The sequence below is a fragment of the Sceloporus occidentalis genome, unplaced genomic scaffold (genome assembly GCF_023333645.1).
Source record: "Sceloporus occidentalis isolate IW3139 unplaced genomic scaffold, rSceOcc1.0.p SCAF_3, whole genome shotgun sequence".
Taxonomy (NCBI): domain Eukaryota; kingdom Metazoa; phylum Chordata; class Lepidosauria; order Squamata; family Phrynosomatidae; genus Sceloporus; species Sceloporus occidentalis.
The window spans coordinates 43,236,237-43,257,574 of record NW_028316983.1 but is presented as its reverse complement, the minus strand read 5'-3'; the positions used below and the strand labels follow the sequence as shown (position 1 = coordinate 43,257,574).

Below are 21,338 nucleotides of genomic sequence, written 5' to 3'. Positions count from 1 at the left end.
AACTCTGGCGACCAGAGTTTGATTCCCTGCTTGGCCATAAAACACACTGGGTGACTGTAGGCAAGTTACATACTCTCAGCCTCAGAGGAAGGCAATGGTAAACCTCATTTGAACAAAGCTTGCCAAGAATAGGCCGTGATAGGTTTGCCTTAGGGTCACCATAAGTTAGAAATGACTTGAAGGCACACACAAACAATAACATGCCTTTATTATGCATTCAGATCTAATTTGCATCTTATCAAACTACTTGAAAGCAAGCACACTTTTCTAAATGTATGAATTAATCCAAATATGAGTACTAATATGAGTACTGTCTAGGATTGGCACATAAAGGTTGGCATGCTGTTACTGACATATGCAAGCATTAAGTTAACCTTATGCCTCAGCACTGGTATGTCTATTTGGGATCACTGCAGAGGTTAGTATTCTCTTCCCACTCCCATAGCACAGAATGCTCCCCCCCAGCCAACCCCAGACCTAACTGAGCCTCTATGGCCCTAGCCAACATCCATTCTGTGCCTTATGGAAAACTGGAGGGGGGCAAATGTGCAAAAACATCTGGCTGATATCTCAACAACCCCCATGGACCTCAAGAGGATGGTTTAATTGCTTCATATCTGGCTGCAAGGAAATAGCTAGAGGCTTGTGTGATCTTCTTGGCCCCATTCTTCATTCCAAGCACAGAGTGGCCATTGGTGAGGGGGTTTAAGTGGTTCTAGGGAGGTGGCAAATGGCTCTGCATGTCATCGTTCCATACATGCAAAACATATGCTAAAGATACATTGAGTCCTGCAGGATTGAGCCCCGAAATGGTCACAGTCAGGTACTTTCTATGTAATTATAAACAGTCAGAACTGTCTTTTATAGTAATCTGTAATTCTGCAGCCAGCATAGTATAGTGGTTTCAGCATTGGACTATGACTCTGGAGACCAGGGTTCAGATCCTGGCTTGGCCATGTAAACCCACTGGGTGACCTTGGGCAAATCACACTCGCTCAGGCTCAAAAGATGGAGATGGCAAACCCCCTCTGAAGAAATTTGCCAAGAAAAACCCCATGATAGGTTTGCTTTAGGGTCACCCTAAACCAGAAATGACTTGAAAGGAAATTTTGATGCAGATTCTAAAACAAGCAACGCTACTAGCGTGTGGGAATGGTGAAGCATTCTCACAGAAACCAGATATCCTTAAGTCCTGCCTCTCTTACAGCAGCAGGAAGGGAGTAGTGGTGTTATTGCTATGCTTTTTCTTTAGCAGCTGGAGGGGGATTAATGGGAATGAATTAAACAGTTCCAGAGCTGTTGTAGATCTAGACCGTGGATCTAGCATACTTTCAATGCCTCCCAGAACACAGTTCAACATTAAGTCCAGGAGTTAAATGGAGATCAGCTCTACCACTGCCAGGGAGTGGTACGTATTATCCTGAGGCATTATCCTGATACGTATTATCCTGAGGCAGTATGCTGAAAAGGACGAAACTTCAACTCCACCAAATCTGTTGCTGTCAGAAGTATGAACAGCTAGGGCTAATGACATTACATGAAGCAAGCTTTAATCTTTGTCTCTCCTGTGAAAGAACCTGTTTGCAGATACCTGAGGTCCTATGTCTATGTGTTTGTTTCTGTCTCTCTGTTAAAAAAAAATAGTTGAAATGGGTCTAATATGCAAGTGGTGGTTTTAGGGCAGTGTGTTACTTACTGAACCCATGCAATGTCATAGTTTGGGTGTACTAGCATTTGAATCCCCACTCAGTCATGGGAACACATTAGTAGTTGATTAGTAGTCGAGGGGCAAGTCATACTCTCTGAGCTTCAGAAGGAGGCAAAGGAAAAAGTCCTCTGGATAAATCTTGCCAAGAAAACCCCATGATTGGTTGCCTTAGTCATCATAAATTGGCATAAAACAAATTGCTGCTTTTTATCAGAATTACCCCCCCCCCCGATAAATACTTCCAAAACCACCTTAAAATCGAAGCAGCCAATCCAAGACAGAAGTTTGCAGCACTGGCAAGTGGGGTGCTGAAAGATGATGCCTCCAGCTCTTCCCTGTGAGCCATAGTGTGACAAGTTGTAGCAGGATGTCCCTACCTCTGTTCATCACAGCACCACTCACTGGTGGGAGGGGGCTGGACACAGCATCCAAGTCCTGCTTACCAGCACTGCAGAATTATCCCTCACTATGGTTGTCTGGATTTGAAAAGGGTGGGTTGTGGGTCAAATCAGGAGATGGAGTGTAATCACAATGTTGCAGCTGCCTATCTGATGCAGGATCGCAAACAAAATCTTAGCTTCTTCACTCTTGTATTATTCATACTGGATAGTTCCTATGTACCATAACTGGGCACACCAGTTTTGTGTCTCCCAACACTTCTTCCAGAATCAAGATTTTTTTTCAAACATACACATATATGCATGTGTGCACACGCCTGCTTCAGGGCGTTACAGTTCCTCTACAGAGAAAAGATGCGGTGCACTATTATTTCATTATGGCTGCAACCAAAAGTATAAGTCAAATCTCTCAAACACTTTATAAATCGTAACTTTGGGATTAGAATTTTATGGCTCTAAAGTATTATTTTTTTCTTTGTTATCTAGAAAGTATAGAAGCACATTTAGTGGCCATAGTCTTAAATTCAGTGAATCTATACCAAGAGGCAAAAGTCTTGATTTCATTAGATTTTCTAAAGTGCAACAGTGAGTCAAAATTGCAGGAACTGTTTATCTGTGAGGGTCAACTCTAAGGAAAGGACAGGATAAGAAACAGGTATGGGGTGGAAATTGTCCTGGTCAGCAGATGTTGCTGAACTGCAACTCCAGGTGGATCTCGTTAACACATTCAATGGTGAGGAATCAGTTCAATAACATCTAAAGACCACACAATGTCCATCCCTGCAACAGGCCAAGACTGAAAGCCAAGTGTGTATACAGAAATCATAAAACCCATAATAATTTTTCTGGATTAATATTAGAGCTTTAATTGTTAACCCACTTAACAGACCTCTCCTCACCTCAAAAACATCTAATTGTAAGGATTTTTAAAGTCCTGTGTAACAAAAGAAATACAGAGCAGTTCACAGGACACCTGGTGCCTAAGACATAGGTACCAGAAAGGTTGATGTGGGTTGACTGGTATGCATGGAATTAACAGCTCAAAAATTCTTACCTAGGCTTACTATTTCCTTAATGAAAAAGACTCACTGCTGAACATATTGTTCTTATGCATATGTTTCAACCAGACTGTGTACATTTCTATACAGATATATGCCACTGGCATTTAGAAGTACTGGTTGTGTCCATTTGTTTAATAGAATGCATGGGATCTTTCAGTCCTTTAAAAAGCAAGCGGCTGTCTACTGAATGGATGCAAGAGAGTAATTCAAGTTTCAAACTAGGTTAATCTAGTCTGCTCTGGATGTGGACACTATCGTGCAAAGCTCCAAAGAAATATTAACCAAAGTTCTCATTCCACTTCTTAGCACAAATGGTTCGGACAACGTGGTGAGTATCAGTATAGGAAATAAATGTTTTATTATTATTATAGCATGTAATAACAGCTGTCTTTAATCATAATCTCAGAAATCGTAAACAGGTCTTCACTTCATCAAATAAAGAGAGACACATGAGTGTTTCGCAAAAGAAGTTTTTAACAATATGGTTTTGAAGCTGACTGTAGCAGAATTTGTTCCGAGACTGCAGGAGTATTAACAAAGCATTTACTTCGGAGAAGAGTTGAGATCATGATCAGGCATTTTCACTACTGCAGTTTCTGCAGTGGCCGGGGAGAACATCATGTCAAGCTATTTTAAAAAAAGAAAAGAAGAAATAACAGAAATAAAGGCTATCCAAAAACATGTATAGGGCTTCATACCTGCCATATTTTCATGCATGTCCTTTAAAATATCAAGGATGGTCAACTCAAAATCGAAAAACTCTCATAGGCACACAAGCCATTTCTTTGACGTGCAGATTCAGCATAAGCTGGAAGCTGCGTATGGTGCAGGCGCACCATAATTGTAAGCATATAAAAACAGTGGCTAGCTCTGAAAAGAGGAGACAGCCATTCCAAATAAATCAATACTGGAAATCAGACATGCCACATAAATGGATGCAAATCCAACAGTTTCCACTATATTCACTTCCCTTTGACCACTCCCTAAGCCAGCAACAAAATATAAAGTTCTCATACTGATAGCAAATCCAAGCATGGCTGAAGGGTTTCAAAAACTTTCCAGAACACCTTGCAAGAGTCAAGCCACAGAAAACATTGGTTCAAATGGTAACTGTCCAAAAAGGGGAGCAGGTTTGGGGAATATGGTGAAACCTCTTCAAATGATGGAAGTAATACTTGTGCTACCTATACAAAAGTGATGATCTTCTGGAAATGATACCAGTGACTGGAGAAATTTGCCTTTCTTTCAATCAAACCACCATTTTTGGCAGGGAAGCAATATTAAGTAAACTAACAATTTGGCTTATCACTAACCTAGATGCATTTGCTTGATAAATGTAAATGAATGTTTGATTTAAAAGAAAATGAATATTTGATTTGCCCAGGACCTGTACCAGAAGAAGGGCAACACATAAATAAAATAAAATAAATACCTGTCAATCAAAGATTCTCTCATCTTAGTAGCAATGGTACTTGGTTGTGCTTGATTGAGTTTGAAGACACTCTCAATAACAGATAGCTCTGTGCTGGTTGTATCTAGACCACAGAAGGCACACCAGTCATTCACAACCATTCCAGCTGCAATCACCTCACTACCACGGTTAACAGTTCCAGCCTGGTGAGAAAGATAGTCAGAGGCACTGCTTAAGAGGTTTTCTTTCATGCTCATTTGTGAATATAAAGAAAAATACAGTTGGCCCTCCATACCAGATTATGCATCCATACGTTCAACAATCCATGTCGTGAAAAATAAGCATTCACAGATTTTTGTATCCATGGGGTGGTGGTAGTTGTCCTGAAACCAAATGCCAGTGGATACAGAGGGCCTGTACTACTGCTCAAATATATAACTCTCTCTAATGAAGTCTAGATGCACAATGGTGAGGATTAAGTAACCTATTAATAATTGATAATTTAGTGTTTGGAATCTATTTAATGAGTTGCCTGAAGTAAGTTTTACTGGAAATACAAAACAGTTGGGCCCTCCATGTTTGCGACCTTGACTTTTGCGGCACTGATTATTCACAGATTTCATCATGTTCTCTCTAACAATCTCTAGATCCACCATTGCAGTTCTATGGTCAACATCCAGCAGATGTTGACTACAGAGTTGCCCTAGAGATTCCTCAAGAGGTGCTTTCTCAGGTAAAAAAAATTATTTGTAGTTTTCCCACTTTCATGGGGGTCCTATGCCCCCCCCCCCCCACAGACAAGAACCAAACCTTTCAGAACCAGAAGGCATATATGATCTAATTTATGATGTTCTCACATAACACAATACTGTATGTAAGAGAACCAGATCCAAATTGCTAAATGGCAATCTAAGCTCACTAAGTGCGTTTATATAAGCCACTGGGCTTCTGCAAACACTTTATAACACAAGTGCACACTTATGGGGACCAAATACCCTTTCACAAGCGTTTCTATTCCCAGAATATTGCATACACCCCACTCCACGCATACATGGATGTGTGCATCAACTCATGCTCAAACTATACAATATACTACTTTCAGCAATACTCTTCCATTTGTTTCCTTTCCTTTAAACCTAACATAGCTCTGTACTGGCTCAATCTGAGTAAGAAAGGGTTTGAGGAGAATATGGCCAAGATCATTCACCAAGCTGGCAGAACATAATGCTTCACCAGTATACCTTCCCCACCAATGCAACCAACCTTTTCAATGCCAGAGTGTGCCCTCAAGCCCATTAGTGGCAAGGGAAAAGGGGGTGGCACCTGAGCAGTGTCTGGCTGCAGTTCTACAAGAGAAGAAAGAAGAAGCCATCTTCTCAGACCTGAATATCTAAGATGATGATGTCTCTTCTCTCAGCTCTGAAATCACAGGCAGACACTACCAGCTGTCCCTTCCCTCAGCTGTAACTGACATGTTTATTCCTTACACAAAAGAGTCCTCTGTGGGTGTAGCAAGATGCTTCTCTGTAATTCTGCATGCTCCCCATCAGACATGGAATCTGGGGGAGGGGGGGGGAGAAGGCTTAGGGCATTGTGGAAGGAGGAAGGGAACAACTGCTGTAGCTCTCCCGCCCAAAACAAGATATATGTAGGCATAAGAGAAACCTACTCAAGTACAGGTACCTAACAGAAGGCTAACCTAAGTGTGAATACGCTGTCTACCCCTTCACACAAACAAGTAATGATGAGAACACTTGAAAAACTGATCTTGGAAAGTGTTTCAGAGATTATAATGAAATTGAGCATTCCAACATCTGAACAGAACACATAGTTACCACAAGTGGGACTTGCAGCAATGAGGAGAGCTCATCCTGGTCTTCAATTGAAGTCTTGGGGTGCACCAGTCCTCCTTGGTTGCTGAAAGTACAGTAACTTCCTACCAGAACCTGCTCTGCTACTGTCTGTCTGAATACTTCCACTTTTAATACATCTGCTAAAATCTCTTCTGTTTCCTATAAAAAGAACATTGAGATCATCTAAAAACAAGGCTGTAAAAACAACGAACCTTTTATCAATGATTTGGTATCAGACTTTGATTGACTGATAATCAACTGATAAACTGTAACAAATTTACATTAAAATATTTATATGAGAAGCCTTTTGAAAATTAAATTTGTTCATGTTGCATTCAAATCACCTCTGGACTTATGGAGACTCCATGAATTCCACAAGGTTTTCTTAGGCAAGAAATACCCAGAGGTTGTTTGCCATTGTCCTCTGAGATACAACCTGCAGCACCTGGTTTTCACTACTGCTCCTTTCAGGGGTTTTAGGCCAAATTAAATGTATACTTTAAAAAAACAAAACACATGGCCTAGAGTAAACAGAATAAAAAATCTTCTAGAACATGACCATATAGCCCAAAAAACCCACAAAAAAAAAAAAACATGGATGCTGGCCATGAAAGCCTTCGACTACACAGAATAAAAATATGTGCCCACACACCCTCAAACACTTTATCTCTGTGGGAGACTAAACCTATCATGAGGCTTTCTTGGCAAGGTATATTCAGAAGAGATTTGCCATGGCCTTTCCCTTAGGCTGAAAGTGTGTGACTTGCCCAAGGTCACCCACTGGGTTTCATGGAAGAGCAGGATTCGAAGCCTGGTGTCCAGAGTCCAACACCCAAACCACTACGCCACACTTGTTCTCATACTACGCTATTTATGCTCTCTCTTTTTTTGTACCTTGCTTTAAATTTTTGGTCTGCTTCATACTTCTTGAACATTTTTATTCTTTCTCACCCCAGTCTCTTAGGGGACAGGGAAATCATTTAGAGAGGCAGTATTTCTAAACAGGCAAAGCCAATAGTCACCTTTTGCCTTTGACAATTCATGGTCCACAAAATCAGCCCTATTTTTAAAAAGGAACCTTGAATAGATGAAAGAGGCCTTCCTCTGAATTGGTGCACTTGTGAAATATCTAATTAGCGATAGCAGAATGCTAAGGGCTGAAAATTTTAGATTAAAAGACGCCTTTACTCTGTCAATGTCGGGATGGACAAGTGCTACGTAATCATTGCATGTAGTGACATTTCCCAAGGCACTGAGGCGCTCTTCTATACGCTGAATTCGCACAGAGTCTGGAAGGCAGTTCCTTATGTGCTGAAGCTCCTGGTCTGTGGTGTTGCTTGGGACTAACAGTCCATGCCTATTTCCTAAAAAGAAAAGAGGAAAAATTAGGTTTTAGGAATAAAAGATCTGAATTCCTGTCTTCTTTTCCCCCCTTCGCATAAAGCTCTGTCCCACAAAGCTACCTGTGGACAAAAAAATAAGATCATAGGCTAGAAGAGAATAAAGATCATAGGCTAGAAGAGAATAAAGGTCATCAGGCATATTCTGGTAGCACCATCTTTACCCCCTTTCCCAAACAGACTATGTGATGTACCACTGTCACAATTGATAGACTATTGTTGGAATGCTGTTGATGAAAAATGCTGGCACAACCACCTACTATACCAATGTATCCACTTTTTTAATCATTGCAGATAGAAGAATACAGGCACTTTCTTGTCCAAAAACAAATAAGTGCACAAGGCAGCTTAACAGAACGTAAGTGCATCCCTACAGCCAAATAATGGGAGGAGGAAGCTGGGCATCATCTGCCTGTGTTGCATGGCCAGGAAAAGGAACAGCCATTATACACCTGGACCTCCAGTATACTCAGCATACTGTGAAACCTACTGAGTGACCTTGGACAAGTCACATGCTCTCAGCCTCAGGAGAAGACAATAGCAAACCTCCTCTGAACAAATCTTGCCAAGAAATCCCCATGATGGGTTCACCTTAGAGTTGCCATTATTTAGAAACAACTTGAAGGCACACAACGCACACACCAGTGGTGCTAACAACATTGAGACCAGTGATGTCAATTCTTCTTTCCCCAGAATTTCAATAAGTTTCTTTCTCTTTAATACAAATCACCATCACATAAGGTAAGTTACCGGGGGGAAGGCGGGGGGGAAGAATACTGAGGAGTTTCTGAACTACCTCATTCAAAATGCTCTCAATAGGACTCTGTGGTCCAAAACACACTGCAGAAATAATCCCGTTTGAGACTGCTTTAACTGCCCTATGTCAGTGCTAGGAATCCTGGGGACTGTAGTTTTATTATGGCCCCAGAACTCTCTGGCAGAGAAAGCTAAATGTCTCACACAACTAGTTCCCAGGATTCCCTAGCACTGAGATAGGCCAGTTAAAGTGGTCTCAAACTGGAATGCTGGACCTGATCCCCTCCCCCCCTCACCATTCCCTTCTCCTTTTGTGTCGTGTCTTTTTAGATTGTAAGCCTGAGGGCAGGGAACCGTCTATTATCCCCTCTGTTGTAAGCCGCCCAGATTCCCAGTGATTGGGTGGCATATAAATAAATCCTATTATTATTGTTGTTGTTGTTGTTGTTGTTATTTCTTCTGCAGTGTGTTTTGGACCCACGGTAGGTTTATATCTTACAGCTTCAATAGTAGTTTGCTCTATTCCTCTGGCTTATTAGAAAATTCTTGACAGGGTATTTCCAACACTAAAATGCTAGGAAATTTGTCTCTGAAGAAGAGCTGAAATCATCTGAGTAATACAACTTACCTACACACATTCTGCCAATGATTCGACATCCAGCGATTGAAGCGTGGACTACAGGAATGGTGTCAGAAAGCTCCCCTTCAAATACACTAAAAGAAAGCAAAAGGATATTTAAAAGTAGAACATATATAACCTGCAAGGGGCAACCTTGAGAATTTTTTCTAACAAACCCAATAGCCATTCAACTAAAGCTCCTTTCACAGAAAGACTGCCAAAATAAAGCTGCTTCGGGTCTCTTTGGAGGTATGCTATTTAAATGATGCATAGGTCCTAAGAGTCCGGAGGTTGCACCAAAGCCACACTGCATTCCTAAGCACTGGAGGGCAGCTTTTGGTGCAGCTTCCGGATTCTTAGGATGCATGCATCATTTAAGTAGCATACCCCCAAAGAGACCTGAAGCAGCTTTATTTTGGCAGTCTGTAACAGGCCTGAGATCAGTTCCAACAGTCTAACTGGATTAAAAAAAAAAGATAACAAGGAGGGAGTCTATCTAGTCTGCCAGGAATGAGGAAATGAAAATTCACTCTCAATTAGATAAAGCCACCCTCATTAACTCTCCATAGAACTGTGAATATTTTGGGGAGCTGGAGAAGAGTTTGCATTTGGTGTTTTGTTGTGTTTTCAATTAGGGTTTGGCTTTGCTAGAGCCAGAGGCCTAAAGGCACCAGATCCCAGCTAAGCAGGGCCAGCCTTGGCTAGTACTTGGATGGAGGACTGCCAACAAATACCGGGTGCTATATTTCAGAGGAAGGAATTGGCAGTATTCCTTGACTAAGAGAACTATGGATGCAACTACAGTCCAGTGGTCCCTAAACTGTGCCCTTTAAGAGATTTTGGACTTCAGTTCCCAGAAGCCTCAGCCATGTTGGCCAATAGTCTGGGATTCTGGGAGATGAAATCCAAAATCCCTTAAAGGGCACAGTTTGGGGACCACTGATTTACACTGTAGAAATAATGTGCAACTGAATACCCCCTTGATTGCCATCCTCCAGAATCCTGGGATTTGTAGTTTGGCAAAGTGCCGGCACTCTTTGGCAGAGAAGGCAAATCCCAGGATTCCACAGGATCAAGGCAAACTGACATCCTCTCCACTACGGAGGGAGAGGGCACTGCAAAATGGAGGCCCTTCGAGAAAAGCGGAGGATGTGACCAAAACGAAAATATACTCACACAAACGTAAATCTGTGCTTATTTGTCCTGCTCAAAACAGAGGACGTTTTGAAATTCCTCCCCCGACAGAGGATTGGAATATAGGACACGTCTTGGAAAAGGAGGACACTCTGCACAAAGCCACTTAAAGTGATGTCAAACTGTGTTATTTTTACAGTGTAGATGGAGCATGGTGTAGTGGTTTGAACTTTGGACTATGACTCTGGAAACCAGGGTTTGAATCCACACTCGGTCAAGGAAACCCACTGGCGACCATGGGCAAAAGTCACACTCTCTCAGCCTCAGAGGACACTCAAGGCAAACCCCTCTGAAGAAACTTGCCCAGGAAACCCCATGATATTCTCCTCCCCATGAATTTGCAGACCAGCGCCTCTTTAGACCACTTTAAGTCCAAATTAAAAACTATTCTATTCAGGGAAGCTTTCCAACTTTTGTCTTGATTTTTACGACTGTATATTTCATGATACATTGTTTGTATTAATTTACATTTTATAGTACTGTTTTAACTTTGTTATAGTTATATTTTATTAATTTTATCATCTTGTTCGTGGTTTTAGACCGTGCGCCGTAAGCAGGCTTTTGTTTGTTCTGGAGTGTTGTTTTCTCTCCTTTGTAAAGTGCCATGTACTGCCTATGGCGCTATACAAAGAAATGTAGTAGTAATAATATGAAGTCGAAGGCTTTCATGGCCGGCATTCCTCGCTTTCTGTGGGTTTTTCAGGCTGTGAGGCCATGTCCCAGAAGAGTTTATTCCCGATGTTTCTCCTGCATCTGTGTCTGGCATCTGCAGAGAATGGCTTTGCTCCTCAGTATCTTTCCCAGTTCTTCCACAGCTGCCCTTCCCATCCCTAGTCTTCTTCTTATTTCTTGACCGCAGTCTCCATTCTGGCCAATGTTTGGTCCTAACTGTGGGGATTCTTTAACTATTCCCATTCCTTTGTTGCCCAGATTGAACTTGTGTGTTTCTTCTGCTTCTGCTGCAGCCATTATTTCTGATTCCTTTGCGTTCAGCCTCAGCCAACTTTAACAGCCTAAGATATGGGGAGAGCACTTTCATGCCAGCAGAAGGCATTAAGGAACTGGGAGAGTTCATAAGGGAGGCCAGGGATAAGCTCTTCTAGATCATGGCCACGGAGCCCCAAAGAGCCACCAGAAAAGGAACCCTGATACTCCCAATGCTAAGAGCATCAGGGCCGCCTCAGGGTCGCCATATAGAGGCAACACTTCCAACATAAAGGTCCCCCGTTGCCCTTGAAGGCAGGCCTCCATTCTGTGTCCCTCCCCGCCTCCCCGCCCCTTCGCCGGCAGCAGAGCGACCTGTAGAAGCCCTCGGAGCCCCCGATGGCCACCAGGCAGTAGGCGTTGGTCAGCTTGGCGAAGCAGCCGATCTCGTTGTTGTTCTCGAAGCTGGCCCGCACCGCCATCTTGGCCCTGACTCGGAGCGAAGAAGGAGCCCCGGCCCCGGCTTCCGGGACACGCGGCGACCCCCGGAAGAAGAATTACGCCACTTCCGGTGAGACTTCGCCCTCTCTTCTGGGCGGGGCATCCGAGATGGTGGCTAGAGCGTCCCTGGTCTTCGCTTAGCGCCACCTAGTGCTGGGAAGAGGTTATTGGCACAGGGAGGGAAGTATGTTCACTTGAAGAACAGCACTGTTTCTTCTTGGGCCATTCCTCAATGAAGAAATGAAGCACAACGACAACAACAATTTAATAATAAAAGAATAATACAACAACAATAATAAATATTTATTTATAGCTCATCTCTCCCTGAAGGATCGAGGCAGATAACAACATAAAACACAACACTGACAACACTAAAACCATATAATTAAAAAATACCATAATCCCCTTACCCCCAATTAAACTGACACACACATCACTGGGCCATTGCCACACTGAAGAAATGAAGCAAATAATAACAATAACAATAACAAATGTTTATTTATAGTCCGCCTCTCCCCAAAGGATTGAGGCGGGTAACAATCATAAAACACAATACTGACAACAATAAAACCATATAATTAAAAATAGCATACTGTAATCCCCTTACCTCCCAATTAAACTGACACACACATCATAAAATACATTCAATAAATAAAATTAACAAAATTAAGCATAATTAAAATGAGGCCTCACGGGGCGAACAGGGCATCCCACATCACTATCATGGAATGATCGATCGATCAATCAGGGAAGGCAGTTTGACACCGCTTTAACTGTCGTGGCTCCATCTTGTGGGGAACCTGGGATTTGTAGTTTATTGAGGCATTTGGCCTGGTCTGACAGAGAACTTTGGTGCCTTTGTTGTTGTTCTTCTTCTGTGCCCTTCCAGTTGTTTCCAAATTTTATGGCAACTTTAAGATAACCTGTAAAAGGAGGAGTGAAGATAGGAGGAAGGAACATTAACAACTTAAGATATGTGGACAACACCATGATATTAGCAGGAGACATTAAGGATCTGGGACAGTAAATAAGGAAGGTCAAAGATGAAAGTGCAAATCTATATTTACATAGAGGCTATATCCAAAGCCCAGTACAGACGGCACAGAAGTGCCATGCTGGAGCCAATAGTAGGCTGGGGAGCGTGCAGCAACCGCATGCTCCCCAGCTCTACTACGTATGGAGGGCGCCATCCATATGCCGTGTGTGACGATGTTGTCACATGCATGCCACGTCTAAATGGACTGGCGCACGCCTGACATCATCGCACCGCTGGAGGGTGCTTAGGGTGCCCTATATGCGCCGTGAGAAGGAGCTCCGAAACAGAGCTCCATCTGGGAGGGCACCTTGTTCCTGCTGCAACTAGATTGCCACAGGAACAAAGCCAGCGGGAAAGGCACCAAACGGCCCCTTTCTCCTCTGGCTGAGCCTGTTGGGGTGTCCATGGGGCATGAAGCCCCATGGACACCCCTTTCCAGGCCACGGGGAAGCCATGCAGGGGCTGCCGGTGAGGCTGCCCTGCCTCCAACCCGGAAAGAAAAGGGGCGACTGTGGACCACGCCTTTTCTGCCATCTGTACCCCCCAAAAATCCAAAGAATTCTCAAAAAGAATCAGCATGTGTTTTATAGACTACAAGAAAGCATTTGAATGTATAGATCAAAATTTTCAAATGGAGGACACATTTTGAAAACAATGGAGGACGCTCAAAAATTGATGGTTTTTTTAAAAAAATTCTTATAAATGCATGTTTCTTAGGCATGATAAAAATGGAGGACATTTGGCATTATTCCTAGACAGATGGCAGAAATGTGTTTCCCTTTCTGGCCAAAAACCAGAAGAGGAGGAAGAGTGGAAGAAGCAGAGGAGGAGGAAGCGGAGAAGAAGAAAAGGAGGAAGAAGAGGAGGAGGAGGAGGGGTAAAGGAGGAGGAGGAAGAAGAGGAAGTAGAGGAAGAAAAAGGGGAGGAAGAGGGGAAGGATGAGGTGGAGAAGAAGAGGTGGAGAAGAAGAGGAGGAGGAGGAAGAAGAGGAAAAAGAGGAGGAGGAGAGGAGACAGAAGAAGAGGAGGAGGAGGAGAAAGAAGAAGAAAGGCTCTTTCCCCTGCCTTGAAGCCTCCCTGGCTGGCGGAGGAAGCTTCAAGGCAGAGAGGAAAGGGTCTCCCCTCACGGAGAGACCCTTCCTCCCTGCCTTGAAGCCTCCCTGGCCGGCGGAGGAAGCTTCAAGGCAGGGAGAACAGGGTCTCCCCGAGGCGAGACCCTTCGTCCCTGCCTTGAAGCCTCCGTGGCCGGCGGGGAAAGCGGCAAGGGAGGGGAAAAGGGCCTTGCCGAGGCGAGACCCTTTCCCCTGGCCCTCACAGGCCGACTCCCTGGCAAGCGGAGGAGGCCAAGCAGGGAACGAGCCTTGCTGAGGCGAGGCTCTTTTCCCTGCCTGGCGTCGGTGGGGGTGGGTGGGGGGTCCTGGGGGCGGGGCCAAACCGGGGCGGGACCATGTGGCCACGCCCCAAACCGGGAAAGTCCCGCCCCCAGGCGGGATATGGCAACCCTACCAATAGGCAAAGTGGGCAGGCAAGGCTTCATCCTCTCACCTTCCTTGTTTAATTTATATGCTGAAAACATGAGAAGAAAAGCAGACTTAGAATCAGAGAAAGGAGGAGTTAAGATAGGAGGAAGCAACATTAACAACCTAAGATTTGCAGATGACACCATATTATTAGCAGAAGACAATCAGGAATTGGAATAGTTAATAAGGAAGGTCAAAGATGAAAGGCCTAATGATGAACACAAAGAAAACAAAAATAATGACTGCAGAAGAAATACACAAATTCAATCTAGACAACGAGGGAATTGAAATAGTTAAAGAATTCTCATATCTAGGATCAAACATTTACCAGAATGGAGACTGCAATCAAGAAATAAGAAGAAGACTAGGAATGGGAAGGGCAGCTATGAAAGAACTGGAAAAGATACTGAAGAGCAAAGACATACTAGCCCTAAACCCAGAATCATCCAAGCCATTGTATTCCCAATTACCATGTACGGATGTAAGAGCTGGACAGTGGAGGAAGCAGACAGAAAGAAAATCAATTCATTTGAAATGTGGCTCTGGAGAAGAGTATTTAGGATACCATGGACAGCCAAGAAAACAAACTAATGGGTTCTTGAACAGATCAAACCAGGGCTTTCCTTGGAAGCAAAGATGATCAAGTTGAGACTATTGTACTTTGGCCACATAATGAGAAGGCATGGATCACTAGAAAAAACAATAATGCTAAGAAAGAAAGAAAGAAAGAAAGAAAGAAAGAAAGGGGATTATGGGCAAGGGCTTTCATGATCTGGGCAGGGCAGTGGAGAATAGGCATTCTTGGAGACGTCTCATCCACAGGGTCACCATGAGTTGGAGTCAACTCAGAGGCAGCTAACAACAATAATAAAGGCAACCCTATAATGCGTTTTTGGGGGAGGGGTAAAGATTTGAACAGAGGAGGTTTGCCACTACCTTCCCCTGAGGCTGAGAGAGTGTGACTTGCCCAAGACCACCCAGTGGGTTTCATAGCCAATCAGGGAATTGAACCCTGGTCTCCAGAGTCATAGTCCAACACTCAAACCACTACACCATGCTGATGTCTTACCAAACTACAAAACCCAGAATTCCACAGGACGGAGCCATGACAGTTAAAGTTGTGTCAAACTGCCTTCTTTCTGCAGTATGGATATACCCTGGGTTGTCACAAAGATTTCCAAGGGCTGGTTTACAAGGGAAATGGCTGCAGCACCTCAGCTTTCTAAGGAGTTTATCACATGTGGAAATCCCGTGCAGAAACAGGACAAGATTCTTTGAAGTGTTAGGAAGACAACATGCTCCCTCAATCCCTGCCCCTCATGGCTGGCGGCTCCGGGGATGTCGGTAACTGCGATGTTACGCTGTATAATTAATTCATCTTTCAGGGAAGGGTGCTTTTCATCTAGCCTAAAATCTGCAGTAGTAAAACAGCTGCTAAAAGAGCCCTCCCTAGACCCCCTAATTCGGAATAATTATCGGCCAGATTCGCTGCTGCCTTTTTTGGGGAAGGTGATCGAGAGAGCAGTTGCTTTCCAGCTTCAAGGGATCTTGGATGAAACAGATTTTCTAGACCCATTTCAAACCGGCTTCCGGGCGGGCTTTGGAGTTGAGATTGCCATGGTCGCCTTAGTCGATGATCTCCGTCTGAGCATGGACAGGGGAAGCGTGTCCCTGTTAGTGATTTTGGACATTAGTACAGAATATGACAGCAAGGCTGGTCACTGGATGTTCCCGGGCTAACCATATAACACCTATTCTGCAAGATCTACACTGGCTGCCCATTCGCTTCCGAGCACAATACAAGGTGTTGGTTATTACCTATAAAGCCCTAAATGGCTTGGGCCCAGGATACTTGGCGGACCACTTCTCCCCATACAATCCACCCCGCACTCTCAGGTTGGTCGGGAAGCATTTGTTGAGGGTCTCGAGAGACGAGATATACATCAACCTCACAAAGGGCATTCTCCATCTCAACCCCGCAGATTTGGAACACCCCGACGAGCTCCGTTCCGTCACTTCCCTAGACCTTTTTAGAAAAAAACTCAAGACTTTTCTTTTTCAACAAGCTTTCCCCCATGTATCCTGATATTGTTTTTCCTCGATATGCACATTGTTTTATCCATCTAGTTTGTATTGGGTTTTAATAGTCGTATGGTTTTAATAGTTTTTAATTGTAATTTTAGTAGTTTTATCATTTGATTATGATTGTAATATGTTATGTTTTATTTTGAATTGATTTGTTTTGTTCTGTTGTACACCACTTTGATCTATTTTGGAAAAGCGGTCTATAAATAAACTGTATTATTATTATTATTATTATTATTATTATTATTAAACTAGAAAAAAACTGCAAAAGCAGGTTGATTTTCACAGGACGTCATTGTTAAACTTGTGTTAACCTGAACGGAAAGTGGACAGAAAATAGACAAAAGATGCTCCTTTTTACTTTTGGAAAATGCTGAAGGTAAAATGGAGCAGCTTTTGTTTACTTTCCGTTTGGGTTAACACAGGTTTAACAATGACACGTGTGAAAATCAACCCTCTTTTGTGGGTTTTTTTCTAGTTTTTAAATCTCTTTTCTGCATGTGATGAACTCCAAAGTCACCTTGACAAGAGAGAGATCTCTCATTTTAAGTTTGGGAATGGAGCCCATTCAGCTCTTCTGATCTCCACAACTTCAGTGGCGGTTCTTGTGAGTGTCCAGGGGTGGCATTTCAGATTTCTAAGATTCTATGTTATAGTCCATTAAAGTTAAACAAAGAAGGGGTGGGGCAGTTTATTAAAAGAAGGATTTGTTTTATATAAACAGAAATCAGAAGTAGGTTATATCTTCATAAAGTCCTACCAAAATGTCACAAAAATGTGTGAATCTTTGAGTTCTCCAGAACTCTCCATCAGATTAGACCAAAATACCAAAACAAAAACAAAACCCCATACAAGTACAGAATATTTAGTTTATGGTACGGTTCAGAGGCTCAGAGGTGGATCCTACTGCATATTTAAATCAGATGAAAGTGGACACATTGCCTCTTTCTTTCTTTCTGACATCAGCTATTCTCTTTCTCTCTGTATTACCAAAAAGACTCTCTTGGGCAATTACACACTTCATTTTATTCTGTGGCACTCAAGGTAATATCTGTGAACATGATCTTAAGGTTTTGGATAGGTATATGTGGGGAAAGATGTCTGCCAAGTTAGTCTCTATGGTATGGCTCAGTACAGATGGGCAGAAAGCGCAGACCTCGGGCCAAAATTAGGGTTCGGAAGTGCGCATGCTCCCGAACCCTAGTTCGTAATGGCAACGCCATCATGGTGGCCTCCCATCCACATGGGGGCCACCATAATGATGCAAGAGCCATGCAGCATCCAGACGTCACTGGCAGGAAGTGGCATCATGGCAGTGCTCTCTCCCGTTTGCAGCTTCTTTTTGGCAGCGCGTTGATGCTGCAGCGTGCGGCTGCTGCAGCACTGACTCAGAGCAAAGACAGCTGTGGCATTGAGCTGCCCGTCTGTCAAGCCCCAATGTATTACAAGATTTAATGGTAAAAACTGGGCCCAGAAACATCACTGGAGCCAGCAGACAAACACACCAACATAATATGATCTCACTGCCTGGTTCCAGTTAGTAATTACGTATTTTGAATCAACTGTACAGTACTTTCTGAACTGTATTGCAGAATAAGCCAACTTACAGCATTACATTAGTCTCTTCTCACCTTTTTTCTCTGCGTCAGTCAGTAGCAGTGCAGAGAAAGACACACTCCTTTGCCTGAGACCACTGAAAAGCTACTGGCAAACAGAGATAACAGTACTGTATGGATAACAATTACTTGGTATAAGACAGTTTCATGTATTCCTAAAAAAGCAATCACTCCTTATTATAGGAAAGGGGATTGTTCCTGTGTTGCACTTAGTTTTTAAGATGATACTCAACCTACATTACAACTCCCAAAGAGTCTACAAACAAAAACTCTCTACTTCTAGTTTCTTATAAGGTTAAAGAGTCCAGACTGGAAGTGTTTCTGCTTCAAAGGTACAGATGAGCCATTAAGATAAGGGAAGGCTAAGTGCAAGGCCAGATTAATAATAAACCAAATACAGCCTTAGGCGTTACTTCTTTTAAAGTTCCTTGGTTTCAGGCTCAGTAACAAAGCCCACTGGGCCACCTATTCTGTTTTAGCCTTACCTATCTTACAATGTGATTGTTGTGGCAGTAGAGTGGGGAAACAAAAATCCATCTACATATGCCATTTTCAACCCCTTATTGGATTGCAACATATTTTGCTACATGCCCCTAGGTTTTACCCTCGACTTATCCATGGGTCATATCTAAATCCATAGTTCTGGGCCCAAAATCTGCCCTGTGAGCTTGACTTATATATGTGGTAGCCTGGCATCTCAGCAAAGCCTGCCTGACATGGGAGATCCTACCAGTAACACTGCTGCTGTCAGCATAACCTCTTGCCTCACAGGCGGATGCTATCCCACCACCTGCCAATCCCAGGATCCCATAGGACATTGCCATAGCAGTTAAAATGGGATATAGCTCTGTGACTGTTTAGTGAAAATGGGCCCAATGTTTATTAGGTTTAGAGAGACAGTTGGCTCTCCATATCCATGGATTCTGCATCCATCAACTCAGCCATTCATGGCTTGAAAATAATTGGGGTAGAAAATTCCAAAAAGCAAACTTTGCTGTTCACTACTTTATATAAGTGGTACTATTTCACTATGCCATTGTATATAATGGAACTTAAGAATCCATGGCTTTTGGTATCCATGGGGTGTCCTGGAACCAAACCTCAGCAGATACCAAGGGCCCACTGTACTACAGGATCAGGACATTTTTTGGATATGCCCAAGTATCCTATTCTGTGCCTCGCTACTTTACACACAGCCACCACAAACACATTCATTTGAACTTGTTAATGACAGCTCTGGTGAATGAGGTGGCCTTATGCTTAAAATACTGCCCTTACCTCAGTGTCTCTAAAAATAAGCGGTAATTGACATTGATTATGATTATGAATCTCCAGCCAGGTATGTTACACATGGAATTCTGGATATACCAATAGGAAGTAATAACCTTTCTGTTTAGATTTTTTCATAAGGCACCCAGTATTAATTAACTGAATAATTTTTTGTTCTAAAGCAATCATTCTCAAGGTTTCTTGGATTTCATCTATCAGAAGAACCATCCAGCATGGGTAATGGGTGTTTTAAGTCCAACAGCATCCAAAGCCTCCCTGGGCTGGGAACCACTGTTCTAAAGCCCCAGAATTCTGCCCCAGAATCCCAAGTTTTTAGAAAGGTTATATAAAAGAGTTCTTCTGCTTTGCTTAAGGAGAAGTTTGGTTGCTTGATGTAGTTTGCTGTGTTTTGTCTCCTAGGCTGAGTCTGCTTTGCAGAAACAATGCAGTTTAACACCACTTTAACTATCATGGCTCAGTCCTGGAATTTGTAGCTTGTAGTACCAGAGCTCTCTGACAGAGAAGGCTAAATATCTCACAAAACTACAAATCCCCATAATGAGTGATGATTTCTGCCATATCACAGATGGGGTTATGGAAAGATATGTATCTTTATTGGATAAGATAGTGTCCTAGTATTCAAAGATATCACCGTGTTAGTCTGAACAACCAGTATGCAAAGGGATCTTGCAACACCTTTGAGACTAACTGAAAGATAGAAGTTGGAGCACTGGAGCAAGGGTTCCCAATCTTTTTGACTTACGGAGCCCTTATTTCTATGGCAGAGCCCCTAAGAGGCCTACCCTTTGTCTTACAATTAATGGTATTTAGAAGTATATATAAGAATATATTCTTTTTCTTTAATTTCATTCAATTTTTATTTCTTTCATTTTCCTGGAGCTGTCATGGAGCACCTTGGAAGTTCATGTGGAGCCCTAAGGGATCATCGGAGCACAGGTTGGGAACCCCTGCACTACAGATATCTCTAGTGTACAACTCAATTGTGAGAGTCTTGACTGGTCAACAGACAAACTGAGTGGGCATAAGGAGAGGATAAAAGAGGCTGAGATAAAGTCCAATTCAGGCTGCTTTCTGCATGACAACCCTCCTGATAAACTGAAGACTAATAACTGCCCTAAAATGCTGACCTATGCTGGTACAGTTGGTCCTCCTATTCCATGGATTCTTTATCCACGGATTCAACCAATAATGGCTTGAAAATTGAACTTCAGCATCCACAGATTTTGGTATTTATGGCATGGTCCTGGAACCAAACCCCAGGGGATACCAATTTTATTTTTAACAGATTATGCGAATGCTTGTTCTACAAGTTGATACATATTGATAGAATGTGTCTTCTTGTGCTACATTTCCCTTTCATTTGCTTGCTGCCGGCACGGCACCTCACTTTGCAAGTGGCTTTTATTATTATTATTTTTGCGTGTGTGACAGCATATGCGAATGCTTGTGTTTCCTTTTAATTTTGGCAAATTGATACAATGTGTGAATGATTTTGCTACATATGTATATGTGTATGTAAGGCATTCTGGGGTGGCAATTGGAGGGAAAGCAAAGAAAGAGGATGCAGAGGTGGCATTCTGAGGTGAGGTATTATTATTATTATTATTATTATTATTATTGTGACAGATTATGCACATGCTTTGGGCTGGAAGGGAAGGGAAAAGGATGGCATGGGGGCGGGGAGGCAAGGGCTTTGGAGGTGGCATTGGGCTTGAAGGGAAGGGAACGGAAGGGAAGAGGTTCCAAAGAGGAGGAAATGCTGGGCTGGAAGCAAAGGGGAAGCTAGAGGCTGGCATTCAGAGGGAATCCTGTGGAAACCCATGACTTTGGGGGAGTCACACTCTCTCAGCCTCAGGGGAAAGGCAATGACAACTCTCCTCGGAACCAATCTTACCAAGAAACCCCAGGATGGGGTTGTTTTAGGGTTGCCATAATCTGTAATGACCCAAATACACACATCACACAGA

The 21,338-nt window shown here is 43.0% G+C and overlaps 1 protein-coding gene across 1 annotated transcript; it reads right to left on the bottom strand.

Annotated features, from left to right (window-relative positions):
* Positions 1-3,496: 3,496 nt before the first annotated feature.
* On the bottom strand, positions 3,497-11,870 carry LOC149315827 (eukaryotic translation initiation factor 6). Its single transcript, XM_089514217.1, has 6 exons — positions 11,700-11,870; positions 9,216-9,301; positions 7,620-7,795; positions 6,414-6,590; positions 4,600-4,781; positions 3,497-3,794 (listed from the first exon to the last, which is right to left on the bottom strand). The coding sequence occupies exons 1-6, from the start codon at positions 11,804-11,806 to the stop codon at positions 3,785-3,787; spliced, it is 738 nt and encodes a 245-aa protein (XP_089370343.1). The 5' UTR covers positions 11,807-11,870; the 3' UTR covers positions 3,497-3,784.
* Positions 11,871-21,338: the final 9,468 nt, after the last annotated feature.

Excerpts from the sequence above, each read along its gene's own strand:
- LOC149315827 (XM_089514217.1), bottom strand. The coding sequence starts at position 11,806 with ATGGCGGTGCGGGCCAGCTTCGAGAACAACAACGAGATCGGCTGCTTC. Across the intron at positions 7,796-9,215 it reads CATTGGCAGAATGTGTGTAG|GAAATAGGCATGGACTGTTA; the intron begins GTAAGTTGTATT and ends TTTTCTTTTTAG. Across the intron at positions 6,591-7,619 it reads TCCATCCCGACATTGACAGA|GAAACAGAAGAGATTTTAGC; the intron begins GTAAAGGCGTCT and ends TTCTTTTTATAG.